The following is a 15697-nucleotide window of genomic DNA, read 5'->3' as shown; positions in this document are numbered from 1 at the left end:
TCCAAGAACCACATGGAAATAGCATAAGCATTTCGTCTTAGCAAGTCAATCCTTTTCAAATTTCAAGCAGAAGAAAGCTCGATTGTTCAAGTTTCAAGAAAGCTAAGCAAATCTTGTTCATACATCTCGCAAGCAAAAGAATGAATTCAGAGAACAATTCAATCGCAACCAGCACCAACCACAAACAATGGTGTAGAAATCACAAGCAACCCCATACACTTGAACTCCATCTAAATCAAACCACCTCCAGGCTAGCAGTACTTATCATCCGACTTGGCGAGCTTGCAGTCGACCTTCTGGAACGCGACGACGGCCGTCGTCCCCGGCGGCGCGAGCTGCAGCTTGAGCGGGCAGGTGGCCTCGATCTTGCACTTGGTCTTGCGCAGCGTGTACTTGAACTTGCCGGTGACGGCCACCTCCAGCTCGAACACCCCCGTCGCGTTCTCCTTCCTGAACTCGGCCTCGCCGGCGTTGCCCAGCGCCGCCGCCCGGCCCTCCGAGCCCGACGCGAGGCGGTACACCACCGTCTTCCGGGCGCCGAGCTTCTCGCCCTTGTCGGCGACCTGCACGCGCTCGAACGGCTGCCCGTCGAAGCTGTACGCCGCCTCCAGCGGCTTGTTGTGCTTGATTCCGATGGCCCAGTTGGGGTTGCGGACGGTCAGCGCCACCGTCAGGTTGTACGCCAGCGCGGTCGTCGGCGGCTCGTTCACCAGCGCGAAGCGGGTGAGGGACGCGTCCTCCACGGTGATCCGCACGTGGCGGAGGGGCCCGCCGAAGATGACGATGACGATGACCACGCCGGCGACGACGACGAGGCCGGCGACGACGGCGAGGAGGATGAGGCAGTTCTTGATGTCGTCCCGGACGCCGTAGGGGATGCAGCAGCAGACCCTCTCGCCGCAGCCGTCGCAGCACCCACACATGGTTGCCTTCTCGCCGCGGCGATCGTCGGAGGTGGTTCTGCTTGGACGTCCTCGCAATCCCTGGATTGAGAATTTAAGGTCCGGCAATGGAAGGATGCGTTGGAGATGGAGCAAGGAAAGTATAGCATTCGTAGAGCTGGCTGTGTTCTTGGTCTTCGTCTTTGTTTTACACTTTTTATACAGCAAGTTGGCCCAGGCCTTATCTGGACTGTGCAGCTTTTGTTTGTTGTGCACACAGCACACATGGAGATGCTCAAGTGCTTTGGGACAAATGAAGATGATGCAATTAAGTAGGAAAGAAGACCATGATTTAGCTTTGTTTAGAGATCAATTAGAGTAAGGCAAACTGGATGGAACGAGGAATGACATGGCCAGTAGGGATCCTCTGGCTGTTCTCATGTTCAAATGGCAAAGAGTCAAAGGATCCACACTTGCAACCTGTACTGTGTGCTGAGCACCACTACTAAATTTTCAACTTTTCCAGGTACTTTTTGTGAATAGGCTGCGGTTATTGGCGTTGTTTAGATTTTCTTTTCCAAATGGACAAAGGTTTTTTTTCAGTTTAATTATGAAGCAATTTCCGGAGAGTTATTTATTAAGTGGCTAAGATTTGACGAAACACATAAAAATGTTAAATATGTTGTCGTGCACAGATTAAACCTTTTTCACCATCCTCAAACCTTTTTCTGGCAGGATTAGGAATTCATTTATTCGTTCCTCACTAACTCCAGCTGGAAAAGAATTCCACGACCACGACATCGCTTCAGACGTGCCACCAATACAATTAATTCTAGGGGCAATTAAACCCCAGTTTCGCCCTCCTCACAAGTTTTCAAATTCCAACACGAAATTGGAAGTTCCTCGCAATTCTTGTCTATTTTTGAGATTATAAAGTACAACTCAGACACTGACAATTTTTGTCTTCTAGCTTAGAATTATGAAGTTTCAGTTTTAAAGTTTTGGATTATTCATGTTGTGATGTTCCTAACTTTGTATTGCAATATATTCAACTTTACAGGATTTTAGATTCTGAGATATAGTTTTAGCTAAGGCCCTGTTTAGTTCCCACCCCGTAAACGCAAAAAAGCCGTAAACGCATTAAAGTGAAAAGGAATCTTGCTAATTTGAAGTACTAAATGAAGTCTATTTACAAAACTTTTTACATAGTTGGGCTGCAAATCGCGAGACGAATCTAATGAGCCTACTTAATCCATGATTCTCAACATTGATGCTACAGTAATCATCCGCTAATTATTGATTAATCATGGATTAATTAGCATCATTAGATTTGTCTCGCGATTTACAACCCATCTATGCAAAAAGTTTTATAAATAGACTTCATTTAGTACTTCAAATTGGCAAGATTCCCACGCAAAAAAAAATTTGCTTTTACAGCACCACTGAACTAAACAAGGCCGTGCACCCTATGATGGGGGGCGGTTTTATTAGCCGGAGCGGAGCAGCAGCAGCAGCAAATTGGAATTGAATGGCACCGGCTCTCATTAGCTGGACCCGACATGCCCGCCTCCGCCTCCCCTGCTCCGCCGCCCCAGGCTCTGGCCGCTGCTGCTCTGGCCCGCGGCCGCGCCTCGCCTCGGACACGCCGTCGAGCGTGGTCGCGTCCGCCGAACCCTTCGTGGCGCACGGCGAGGCGAAGACGGCGAGGCGGCAGCGGCCCGGCCTCTCTCCCCCTGCTCCGCCACGCACCGGCGAGCTCGAGCTCGACCCTCCCGGCGTGGATCTGGTTCAGCGCGCGCGCGAGCAGAGACCGCCGGCAGGTCGGATCCCGGCAGCCGCGCCGCCCCTGCTCCCTCCCTGCAATGCCGCCGCGGCGGGCAAGCTCCCGCACCGGACCGCGCGGGCGGGCGGGCGAGCTCGGCGGGGCCCAAGGAGGTGCGGCGGAGGTCGGGATGGGGCAAGGGGGTCCGTGGCGCGCGGAATCGAAGAGTGGCGGTGGGGAAAGTCCGGCGCGGAGGTGCTGGGTGGGGCAAGGGAGCTCGCGGCAGGCAGCGAGGCGGGCCGCGGCGGCGCACGGCGAGGCCGTCCTCCTCCATTGCCAGCTTGCCTCGAGCTCATGGATCTCGCTCTCCTCGCGGCGACCTTGAGCTCCGCCAGGCTAGAGCTCGATGGCCTGGAGCTCCGCGGCCTCGTGCGGACCGACGGGGCAAAAGCGGCGGCGGCACACGGCGGGACGGAGGCGCGGCGCGCGGCACGAGCGGGCCGGCCGGGCGAAGCGGCGGCGGCTCTCTCCGGTGGCTCTGGTGGCGGCGGTTGGGGATGGCGCGCCGAGGCCGTGGGCGCGCACTCCTCCCTCCCCGGCGGAGCTCTCCTCCCCCGCGGTGAGGCGGGCCGCGTGCAGGACGGCGGCGCCCCCTCCAGCTTGCCCCGCGCAGGCAAATGCGTCGGAGGAGAGAGGGAGCGCATTTTTCCATCGCCTCTCTCCTCCGAGGCATTCTGCCTCTCCGTTTGCATCTCTTGTTGGAGATGGTTGCATTCGCTACAGTACCCTGTGTTGAGGCAAAAATGGAATTGCCTCATCCGATGCCTCACGTGTTGGACTCAGTCTAAGTGTGTGCAAACCGCAAAGTGAGGCGGTTTTTACAATAGAGATTGTGCGGGGAGGAGAGGGATAGGCATTTACAACAAAACTGCTTGCCGTGAAAGAAAGCTCTGTTTAGTTTCCAAAAAAAAATTTACAGTACCCGTCACATTAAATCTTCGGACACATACATAGAATATTAAATGCAGTTAAAAAATATCTGATTACACAGTCTAACTGATTAGCACGAGATGAATCTTTAAGCCTAATTAGTCCATGATTCAAATTTTTTCACCAACTAAACACAAAATGCGTTTTCGGGGTACCAGTGGGGAAGCTCCTTGGCTTCGTGGTGTCAAGCCGAGGCATCGAAGTGAACCCAGTAAAGGTGGAGCAAAATCTCAATCTCCATTTGATACGGTGTTGTTATGACAATTTCCCCATGTTCAAAACATCACAAATTTGAATTCCAGCCTCCATCTTTTGAAAGCATGAAACAAGCTACACGTGCAGCAGTGCAGGTGAGCAGTGATCACCGGGCACAGGAGCAGTTACTGCAGCCACCAGTCACTGAGCAGTGAGGACTGAGGAGTGAGGAGGCAGAAGCAGAGCTGCAGGGACACAGATGTGAGTTGAGTTGTTCCAGTCACAGGAGCCAATTGCCCCTCCCCCCAGCCCCATCCAATCCGCGGCGAGTCTCGTTCCCCCTCCATCCATCCGCGCGCCCCAAGATTCGCTCCGGCCGGCGGCCGCCATGTGCTGCCTCGACGACGACTGCTGCTGCGCCGGCTGCTACGACTCCTTCTGCGACCGGTGCTGCCCCTGCGTCTCCCACGACGCGCGCGAGACCATCTTCGGCTGCTGCGTCTGCCTCCTCCTCCTCGGCGCCGTCGCCCTCCTCGCCGTGCTCCTCGCCGCTTACGGCTTCATCCGCCGCCCGGAGGTCGCCGTCGAGGCCGCCTCGCTGACCAGGTTCGCGCTGCTCACCTCCCCGGCCACCGCGCTCGCCTACAACCTCTCGCTCACGCTCACCGTCCGCAACCGGAACTGGGCCATGAGCGTCAAGAACACCCGGCCGCTGGAGGCCGGCTACAGCTTCGATGGTCAGCGGTTCGACCGCGTCGCGCTCGCCGGCGAGGGGGACGCGCACCCGGCGGGGGCCACGCGGGTGTACCACCTCGACTCCGGCGCCGCCGGCGCGTACGTCGCGCTCGGGAACGCCGGCGTCGCCGAGTTCGGGAGGGAGAATGCGACGGGGCTGTTCGAGGTGGAGGTGGCGCTCGCCGGCGAGGTGAGGTACCAGGCGCACTTCACCAAGTGCAAGCTGGCCGCGACGTGCCCGCTCAAGCTGCAGCTCGCGCCGCCCGGGACGCCGGCCGTCGTGTTCCAGAAGGTCAAGGCAAGCTCGCCAAGCCCGACAAGAACTGCTAACTGGCTGTTGATTTGTTAGTTTTTTGGAGAAATCAGCAAGTGTGACGGCCGATGGAAGGGGAGTGTTTGTTTTGTGCAGTTCATGGCTCTGAAATTGGCATTTGCTTTTAGCGCTGTCATCGCAATCTTTTGCACCTGCGTCAGGTGTAGAAGAAAAGGAGAAACTTGGAGCCAGCCAAGCTGATTGGGCACACAAGTTGGGCAGTATGGAACCAAATTCAGAAGCAGATGCATATTGTGAACACAGGGAGAGAAGATTTGTGACCAAATTCAGAAGCAGATGCATATCGTGAACACAGGGAGAGCGTTTCCCCAGTTTAGTTCCTTTGGAGGGTTCCTCCATCATCCAAGTCTCCCCGACCCAGAGTCAAGGCACCTAATTGGACAGGTCAATGGGGCCACAAATCACACGGCTTTGATTCTTGCATGTTTATCTGATGACTCAGATTGAAATTTTCATAGTTTGCACGGAGATGTTGGTTTGCACCTGATACGTTTCTTGTATCAGACCTGGCGTGTATCAGACCTGGCGTCCACCGGATCGATGAGGCCGTTCGGACGATCTTCAGATTTGCAGGTCATATTGAGAGTTCAATCCAGCGTTTACATATTTGTTTTTGTGAAGAAGTAGTGCAAAATGCAAATAGGGTTATGCCCATTAACAAGCCCTGAAACACCAACCAAGAGAAATTTAACCGTTAACGAAATGAGACATGGGGAAATGGGTGCCCGGAATGGTTCCACTACGGTGTTGTTCCTCTCTTTTGGAATTTTAAAAAAGTATCTTTTCACATTTCAAGTATTAAATATAAACTAATTAAAAAATTAATTACACAACTCGTCTGTAAATTACGAGGCGAATCTAATGAGCCTAAATAATCCATCATTAGCATATGTTTACTGTAGCTTTACTGTAACAATTTAGTGTCTAATCACGACTTAATTAGATTTATTAGATTCGTCTCGCGATTTACGATCCATTTGTGTAATATGATTTATTTTTCATCTACATTTGGTACATCATGCAGATGTTTTATAAATTTTTTGAAATTTTGAAGTTTGGATCTAAACAAGCCCGACATCTTGGATTCACGGCATGGGTCCAAAAGTTTAAGCATTCACCTAGTACTTCGGCCCGATGGGTCATAACAAAACATAAACATAAATATGCCCTGCTTGGCATGGCTTAATTAAGATCTTTTTTTAAGACAACCTTTTACCATCTTCCCACACAAGCTGCTTTTGCAGCAGAAGATAAAGCTAGACGTTTGGCATCTTCTTGGATTCAAAGTAGGGTCTTGTTTAGTTGGCTTCAAAATTCCAAAATTTTATAAGATTTCTCATCACATCGAATATTTCAACACATACATTAACTATTAAATGTAGCTAAATAAAATAACTAATTATACAGTTTGTTTATAATTTGTGAGCCAAATCTTTTGAGCATAATTAATTTATGACGGAATAATAATTACTAAATACAAACGAAAGTGTTACAATATTTTATATCTAAAAATTTACACATCTAAACAGAGCCTAGAGTAGAATTCAAACGCGTGTGAAATACAAGTGAATTTTCCGTCATGAATACAAGGTTGATAGGACATCTGACGCTGTATCCTACATGAAAAGATATGTGGGCTCCTATCCCTCAAAACTTTCCATAATATCGAAATCACATCGAAATATTAAATATAACAAATGATCCATGTATGAAATACTAAATGTAGGTAAATAAAAAAACTAATTGCATAGTTTTGATGTACGTTGCGAGACGAATTTTTTGAGCCTAGTTAGGTCATGGTAGGACAATATTTACCATAAAAACGAAAAATACTACGGTACGTTACAGTGTCCGATGTAACCTTTTCTCACAAAATTTCGTGATCTAAAACACGCCCGTGGTTGGTTGGGGCGTGCCCATCCATGTCTTGACGACCAGCCTTGACGACGGGCGGCTCCTCCGTCAAGTCAACGCGCGCGTCCATAGGCCCAGCAGCAGCCAGCTCCCTTGTCCCACGAGGACAGCCGCACCACCCAGCTCGCCTCACCGGCGGCGATGGGGAAGCTCGGCGACTGCTGGGACGAGTGCTGCTACAGGTGGGACGAGTGGAAGTACTGCCTGGCCTGCCTCGGCATCTTGGCCGGCGCCGTCCTCCTCGCCGTGCTCCTCGCCGCCTTCGGCTTCGTCCGCCACGCCTCCGTCTCCGTCGACGAGGCCTCGCTGGCCCGCTTCGAGCTGAACACGAGCTCGCCGGTGACGTCGCTGGCCTACAACCTCTCGCTGACGCTGGTGGTCCGCAACCCCAACTGGGCGATGGCCCTCAAGAACACCAAGCCGCTGGAGGCCGCCTACATGTTCGACGACCAGGTGTTCGACCGGTTCGAGCTCGCCGGCAAGGGTGACCGACACCCGCCGGGGAAGACCCGGGTGTACCACCTCGCCGCCGGGTCCGCCGCGAGGTTCGCGGCGCTCGGGAACGCCGGCGAGGCCGAGTTCCGGAAGGAGAACGCGACGGGGACGTTCGAGGTGGAGGTGGCCGTCACCGGGGAGGTCCGGTACACGGCGCGCTACACCAAGTGCAAGCTCGAGGCGTCGTGCCCGCTCAAGCTGCAGCTCGCGCCGCCCGGCGCCGCCGCCGCCGTCGTGTTCCAGAGGGTCAAGTGCGAGCTCGCCAAGCCGGAGAAGAACTGCTAGTGATCGGAACAATAAAACAGGAGCTTTCTCGTTTAATTTTTTTGTGTGTACTCGTGTTTGGTGGCGATGATCTCGTTCTTTTGAAATTCGATCTCGTTTGCCTTGTTTAAGTTTGAAATTGGCGCGGATTGGGATTTGTTTAAACGAGTTCTTAAATAGTAACGGCGGTGAGCCGGTGACGAATAGCCGCCGGAGCTGGTGGTGGACGCCGGGCTGTGGTCGGAGGTCGCCGGCGGCGGTGTTCTCGACGGCGATCGAGCCGGAGGTCCTGGACTGGCCGGACCTGGAGGTTCTTTTCTTGGACACAAGGGGCCCTCGGTAGCGGTGACGCGAGCTTTGTTTACCTGCAAGCTGGGACAGGAATGGCGAATCACTTCTTCCATAGGGGGAAAAAAAAAGCTGAACAAGGATTTGGGAATAAAGCGTGGAAAGGGACACGAATCACTTGCATTCAGCCGGCAGCAGGCTGGAAGAACAAATGACGCGCTTTGTCGGGGGGAGCACGCTCTGTTTTCTTGGACACCCTTGATTGTTTCCAATTCCATCCTGTGCAGTTTTTGTAATCGGTAAGACCGTAATGCTAGTACTAGGGCATCGGACGCCCTGTCACGTGCTCACATTCATGTTGCAAGTGGGAATTGTCTGCACTCAAACCTCAATAAGAGATGTTGTGGTGTACTTCTTATATTTGATTTTTGTTGCGATATACATGCGGTGGTGTTGCGGCAGGAGTTTAAGTTTATTATTAATGTTGCAGTGGAAGTTTGGAATGATATTGATGCTGCTATAGTTATTTTAAACTTATTTAATGGGTCAATATGTGATCATTGCAATGTTATTTTCAGTATGTTTGAGATGTGTGGTGATATTGCAGGTTACAACAACTATTTTAGGATATTCCATAAATTTATTCTAAATGTTTCAATAACTAATTTTTCATGTGACACATTTTCAATCTAATCAACTCCATAAGGGTTTCATGTCCATAAGAGTGGCAAGGTTTTTACGTTGGCTTGCCAAGCCTTAACACACCCCTTCTCCTTTACCTGGGCTTGGGACCGGCCATGACGGAGTTTTCAATCTAATCGACTAATTCTATTTATTTTATTATTTTTAAAAAAACTATTTTTTGGATTAAAAATATTGCAATTATAATTTTAAATGTTGCCAAGCATAAATGTTAGTATTAAAAAAACTCTATTTCTACACATTGTCGTTCGCATTGGATGTTGCGTGAAATATAGTGTTTTGTTGCGGTGGAATTTTCTATCATAGAATCGAATGCAGAACTATTTTTACATATATTATTGTAATATTGCAAGTAGTTATTTTGAATGTTTCACTATTTAATTTTCAATATTACAACGGAGTGTACGATAAAAATTTCCATCGGACATCCGAGCGCTAATAGCTCTGGTTTGGCCGTCTTTGTGTTTGTCGGACATGTCCCATCTCAACTCTTTGGTTGCTTCCTTTGTCCTGCCTTTACAACGTTTCTTCATCTACATCGACGTGTAAAGGGAATAAGGGATAGATGTTCTGTAACTTTGGATCGGCGAATCAGAGCCAAAAAAAAACACGTTAACATTGCACCATAAACATGCCCATGATCGATTTGATTAAACGACTGCACATCATAGCACCGGCAGAGGTAAAAAGCAGGGCAACAATGCCAAGCACAAATACACTACCACAGTACATAATACAAATGCATAGCATACTCCCAGCCTCCAAAAGTATCCATCTCTAAATAGGAGAAATAAATGGAACTTCATCTGGAACATGAACAATGATAGATCAACTGCCTACTCAAGTCAACCAGCCTCCCTGCAATTTATACTAGTGGTAGACATGTTACTTTGTACACTGTATAAGCACCAGACTGGCAAAGTGGTGTTCATAAATCTGAGAGAGAGGCACATTGCGGTGACACTACAGTGAACATCAACATAATATTTCACCTTTCATGGGCAGATAGCAAAAAATGACACTGCAATATATTTGGCCTTTGAGGGCAGAAACATCCATCACGGGAACAAAGAATGGTCAGGTAGCTTTCGAATTGAATTAGTAACCACCTACAGCACATTACAGATTACAACTCTCTACATGCTTACATGGGTGACAACCCGCTAGCTGGTCGTGGCGAGTGTACAATACAGTGAATCAGAGTACGATTCAGTCGTCCACTAGACGGCATCCCATAAGAGCGAGGTGCAGATTAACCTTTGGTTTGTTGGCTGCTGTACTAGAATCGAAGAACTATTTGCCACGGTGATCATCTGTTCTCATCGTCAATGGTTTCATGTCCCTCAATTTCACCTACTTCAGTGGAGGGATCAGTGTGTGTATGAACAGTGTTATTGCTGCCACGGCAATGTAGTAGCTGGCGCTGAAGGCTCTCAATAAGCTGATTAAGTTGTTGGATATTTTTCTCTTGAGATAATATTATCTGCAGATGGCACGTAAAACTTAGACGAGGAAAAGAACGGATATCTCCAGATATGATACTCAGCAAATAATGCCCTCAAGAAGTAATATTGGACCAAGAGGTGGACAAAGGATTAATTTCTAAATAATAAGGCCTAACATAGTTGAATCTTTTCATATTACAGTATTGCTACCAACACTTCATCAATAATTAGTTACTCCATGGCAATCAAATAGGATGCCAAGTATATGATTGTCAGACTCAATTCTAATTTACAATACTAGCCAAGATCAATCTCACTTTGGCTTCCTGCTTAGTTTGGTAGAATCATATAAAAACATGTGATTCTACAAAATAAATGGTGGTACCATGTGATTCTACAAATAAATGGTGGTACCATACTGGCAAAAAAAATTATACAATGATATCTCCAACTCTAACAGTTCTGGGGGTTTATTATAAATGGTTATCTGTACATATATCCAACTAATGCAATTTTAGTTTTCAATTATTCATGCTCAATATAATTTGCATAAATAGCGCATGATATTTTACTTTGCACCGTTTTTTTTGTTAGAAAAATGTGAGATAATTATAGGAGTACTTTCTTTTATGCCATTCCAATTGTGCACAATTCTTTATTTACTATGTGTCACATGTGGGGCCCACATCTTATTGAGACACTAATGGCGAATTGCAATTTTCTTCAATGGAAATAAGTAACTCTCCCTATTTATATACTCCCTCAGGTCACAAATAAATGACGATTTAGGTTGCCTGAAGTATCTAAACAATGACTTTAGTAGATATTTCATGTTGTGATTGAATTATTTGTTCAATGTGTGCTAAGAGTACCATTCGTGTGGTTTGAATCTCTATATCAAAGACGAATAAAATTGAGAATTTTTTTATCAGATGACTATATGTAACCTATGTACATGATTTTTAAAACATTGCAACATGTTGGGTAATTGTATTTCCAATTATTGTAAAGCAAAAGCCCTGGTCACCAACCAATTTCACATTTTAGATATCATATTAATTCTTCAGTTTTCCCTCCGATCTGATTCAGATTCAAGATTTTGACAACATCAGTTAGCAGGTTCAGCAACTGGAACAATTGTTTCTAATCTTGGCAGAATATATTCAGCATAAACAATTCATGTTTTCAAGGAGGATCATCAACCTTCAGTAACCAAGTGAGCAACCAATTCTATGTACATGATAGTTGTGAATTCCTGTACTATGGCCTTCATTAGTGAAGACCATTCAAATGCATGGATTTTATAGTCCAAAGAAAGACTTGGCAAACTGATGCTCCAATGTAATACCAGAATCCTTGTTTACTCACAGTGGACTCAGAAATCTCACCAATGAGACCTAAACCAATTCAATATGCCTATCATAATAAGGAACCAAAGGCTATCAAACTTAAATACATCATCACTATGCCTTTTTTCTGGGCAAAGTTCAGGACATTAGACATTTCACTTATCTGAATCTAAAAATTAAGTCATTCTACTCCAGGGCATGATTACCAGTTACCACTACATATTTCTCCTGAGGAATATAAGACAAACTACAAAGTGACAAGCTAAGTTAAGCTGTTAAGGCGTCTGTACAAGTATTGACGATTATTTGGGTGATGGTTAATCTGCATACCCAGAGAAATAGATCTATTGTCTCCTAATGCACGGTTGTGAATTTTGAAAAAAAAAAATCTTAAATTTCATATATGCAGACGCAGACCATGTTACAACGAATGCATTTTGCAAAATTTAAAATGAAAATAAAAGAAAAGAGTGAACAAAAATTCTCATATTTTATTATGTAAAAAGAGAAGCTAGCACATATAATATTGCACAATATAAATCTACATTGCTTGTCTTTTTAACATAGTACATATTGGCATGTTTGTACAATTGTTTTTTTCTCTCAATTCCACATGGGACATGCACCAATATGGACTCTCAATTATTTTGTTTTTGTATGGACATCCACAGGGGAGCCTTGGCGCAGTGGTAAAGCTGCTGCCTTGTGACCATGAGGTCACGGGTTCAAGTCCTAGTACCAGCCTCCTGCAGAAATGCAGGGAAAGGCTGCGTACAAAAAGACCCAAGTGATCGGACTCTTCCCCGGACCCTGCGCAAGTGGGAGCTACATGCACCGGGCTGCCCTTTTTATTGATGCTGAAGCTGAAGCAAATACAATGATAAGTGCACATGCTACTCTGCAGAAACATGGATAACATAATTGATGATGTGGAGTAGCAGTCAAACTGCCTAATTACAGAAGTAACTGAAAACAGTTGCCTGACTTGAGTTTGCCAAAAACATGTTAAGACTCCCCATTTCTTCAAAGGATTAATTTTAGTCCTAATACTGACGCCAAAACATACAATAATTGATCGTTATCCAATTGTTATCCTGTTCCACATCAACTCAGGCTTGGACCTCAAAGGTTGCGTTATTACCAAACAAGCATAAGGCATAACATAGCAAGCTAGATCTCAATTGGTCATGCATGTCATTGTGATGCTTTGAACACAACAGCGCTTCCCATTTTGCAATGAAGAGCATGATAGTTCCTTTATATCTGCTATTTTTGCTGAACTAACCAATATACACAAAATTCGTCCCTATGGTTCTTTACCTGCTAGTTGCAACTGACAACAGACCAAAAGTTCCATACTTCAGAAGCTAGTACTATTTTTAGACTGTTACCTTATTTGGAAGGGAAAAACTACACAGTTGTGAATTAAATGTAGGGAATCATCACTCCCGTGATTTCACTAGCTGTAAGCCTGTAACGGCAAGGTCTGTTAGTAACCGGAAACTCTGCTTGCAAACTACTCTAGAAATAGGTTTGCAACCGGTTGCAGCACATGTATGGCTCATGATATATGATGTAAGCGAACACACCGCATCTCCTTCATGCTATAAATTGATAGGTGCTAGCAAGCCAGAGGTCAGGTGGCAAAGTGCCCATTCTATATTTTTTTGGATTCACATCTAATGGGATATACTAACAATGCATTCCACAGCTGAAGTAGATTTCTAATGGTGCATATCTTCTAGTTCACTGAAAACAGAAAATCAGCTTGTTGTTCAAGATGTTACTAAAATCTATTGTAAACAGATCTTAAATATCCCTGTCAACCACTCTGAAAGACCAAAATCAATTAAATGCGTGCACAATTAGGCTAGTTTCCATTCAGTGACGCTTCCAGTTTCGACGTGTAACCAAATTTAGTTCAGATATCACTGCCACAAGCTTTCTTCGGAAGAGGAAAAGGGGGAGAAAGCATGACAGCTGCTTCAATTGCGAATGCACCAACCTTGCAAAGCACACGGGACAACTAAAAAGGATGTTAGGTCAGGTTGCTTGGACACGAACCTTTTCCTTGACGGCGTCCTCCCTGGCGAGCAGCTGCTGGCGTCGGCGCGCGGCGGCCGGGTCGGCGTCGGCGGCGTCCCCGATCTGCTGCTTCCACTCGAACTGCGACGTGATGATGAGGACGAGCAAGAGGAGGACGAGCACCACCGGCCTCGTATTCATCCCCGCGCCAGCCGATCCCCAATCCACAACCCAACCTCCTCACCACGCGAGAGGAAACCGAAGAAGCTAGCCACAGCAGGAACGCGGTGAGGAATCGAGAACCAGAAGAGCGCGTTGGAACTTGCCGGGAAGAAGAACTAGGGGGGTTCTTAATTCTTATCAAAAAAAGAAAAAGAAAAAAAACAGGAGGGTGGGTTCGCTTACCAAGAGAACTCCGGATCTCCGGCGGTCAGGGCTAGGAGCGGGGCGGCTGCAGATGCTGCTAGGAGCGCTGCCGGACGAGAACGGGAGGAGGGGGAGGAGGCGGCGGCGGCGGCGGAGGAGGAGCGCCGTGAGAGGGAGGAGCGAGAGGGGGAAGGGAGCGCGTGGACTGGCGGCAGAGGAGAGGAGAGGAGAGGAGACCAAGACGAGTTCTTGGGAAGGAGATGCAGATGCTGGCCAGGGGCCGTGTCCGGCGGACGTCAGCAGGGACAGCGGTGGTTAGCATAAACGAGTCTAATGATTTTATTATTACCAAATAAAAAGATGATACTAGTAGAGTTATAGAAAAGAGAATGGATATTTATATTTATATAAAGAGAATGGAGAGTTCATTTTTCAGCTTATGATCTTACTCATGCGTCATGTATTAAATGGTCTTAGACAACATGTGTCCCTCTTTAGTTGGCGAAAAAATTTGGGTTTTGACATTGTAGCAATTTCGTTGTTATTTGGTAATTAATGTCTAATCATAGTCTAATTAGGCTTAATAGATTCATCTCGTCGTAATTAGTTAAACTGTGTAATTAGTTATTTTTTTAACTACATTTAATACTCTATACATGTGTCCGAAGATTCGATGTGACGGGTACAGTACGAAGTTTTTTCGAACTAAACGGGGCTCGGAACCCTAGGCTCCTAGACTTTTAAGTAAGAGGAAAGTCTTTGAAAGCGGTTAGCTAGAGTTAATCTCCACTAAGTTCAAATTGGATAATTCATATCATTAGCATCTAGTATGAGGCGTGCGCTACCGCTATGCCCAAAGATAGTACCGGCCGTCAGATATACTCACTTCTCCCTCGGTACTAAATTATTAGCTGTTTTCACTTTTCTAGATAAATTATTTTTATTATGTATCTATATATCTAAATGTATAGAAAAAATCTATATATTTAGTAGAAAAGGTAAAAGGACTAATAATTGGGACGAGGGATTACATGATACCGCATTCATACCATCAAGCTGCTCCTAGGATGCATGTACCTGAACTTTGTCATTTTCACAGATATTTTTATAACAAGATGAGTTTTGCATCTAACTAGTGTGTGTATGTGTGCACATGCAAAGATGCAATGGTGACGGTGTCCTGACCCGGGGGCCCGGATCCCAACTAGTAAATGATGCGTGTTTCCTCGTCTCAGATGATGATGCAAGAGGCAATCACAGTAACGCACGGTTTATCCTGGTTCCGGCCGCGGGGTCGTACGTCCAGCAAAGGGGGTGTGCGAGGGCACTGTATTATCTTGCACCCGGAGTGCTTGTAGTAGGGGGTACAGGCAAGGTGAGAGAGGGAGGAAAGCTCCCAGGTCTCTGCTAGAAGCGGAGTCGGTTGAGATGAGTCCTTAGTAGTCCCTGAACGTCCTCTTGGAAAAGAGAAACCAGAGCGGGATCGGCCGAGTGAGAGTGTGAGAGAGCCCAAAGGAAGCACACCTCCTCCTTTTATAGTTACAAGGAGGGGCGGTGCACATGAGTGAGGGCATAGAAGTCGTCGTTTCCCCCAAATCGCGGGGCACAGTGGTTGGATACTGTAGGAAGTACACTGTGGGAAGGCGGCGCGCGTCGCTGTCGTCCTGGATTTCGTCCTTGGTCCTGCTAAGATCGCGCCGGCCGTCCTGCAGTGTCCCTGCAGGGGGCGTGGTCGTGGCTGATGTATGGTGTTCCATATACAGTGCGGCGGCGTTCGGTGGGCCCTGCGGACTAGGGTCCTGCATGCATCAGCGGCGATGGGGTGCATGGCGGCCAGGGGCCCCCTGGTCGGAGTGCGGGTGTGCACCCTAGAAGGGCCGGGGGACACGTGGAAGTCCCGGACCCCTGAAGGGGGGAGGTCCAGGACCCCGTCCATTTGTGCCGAGTGCCCC

The 15697-nt window shown here is 47.4% G+C and overlaps 3 protein-coding genes and 1 pseudogene across 3 annotated transcripts; 2 read left to right on the top strand and 2 right to left on the bottom strand.

The window, feature by feature from the left end:
• Window positions 1-60: 60 nt before the first annotated feature.
• LOC120666405 lies at window positions 61-1130 on the bottom strand. Its single transcript, XM_039946249.1, has one exon. The coding sequence runs from the start codon at window positions 921-923 to the stop codon at window positions 252-254; it is 672 nt and encodes a 223-aa protein (XP_039802183.1). The 5' UTR covers window positions 924-1130; the 3' UTR covers window positions 61-251.
• Window positions 1131-4024: 2894 nt separating this feature from the next.
• LOC120666398 lies at window positions 4025-5593 on the top strand (annotated as a pseudogene).
• A 1166-nt stretch (window positions 5594-6759) lies between these two features.
• Window positions 6760-7709, top strand: LOC120666381. The gene has a single exon (XM_039946220.1). The coding sequence runs from the start codon at window positions 6953-6955 to the stop codon at window positions 7589-7591; it is 639 nt and encodes a 212-aa protein (XP_039802154.1). The 5' UTR covers window positions 6760-6952; the 3' UTR covers window positions 7592-7709.
• Window positions 7710-9529: 1820 nt separating this feature from the next.
• LOC120666390 lies at window positions 9530-14053 on the bottom strand. Its single transcript, XM_039946233.1, has 3 exons — window positions 13785-14053; window positions 13419-13646; window positions 9530-10043 (listed from the first exon to the last, which is right to left on the bottom strand). The coding sequence occupies exons 2-3, from the start codon at window positions 13578-13580 to the stop codon at window positions 9870-9872; spliced, it is 336 nt and encodes a 111-aa protein (XP_039802167.1). The 5' UTR covers window positions 13581-13646; window positions 13785-14053; the 3' UTR covers window positions 9530-9869.
• Between the last annotated feature and the right edge of the window lie 1644 nt (window positions 14054-15697).

This window comes from Panicum virgatum, chromosome 2K (assembly GCF_016808335.1).
Source record: "Panicum virgatum strain AP13 chromosome 2K, P.virgatum_v5, whole genome shotgun sequence".
NCBI lineage: Eukaryota > Viridiplantae > Streptophyta > Magnoliopsida > Poales > Poaceae > Panicum > Panicum virgatum.
The sequence above is the reverse complement of the archived record's forward strand: the minus strand, read 5'-3'. Positions and strand labels throughout refer to the sequence as shown.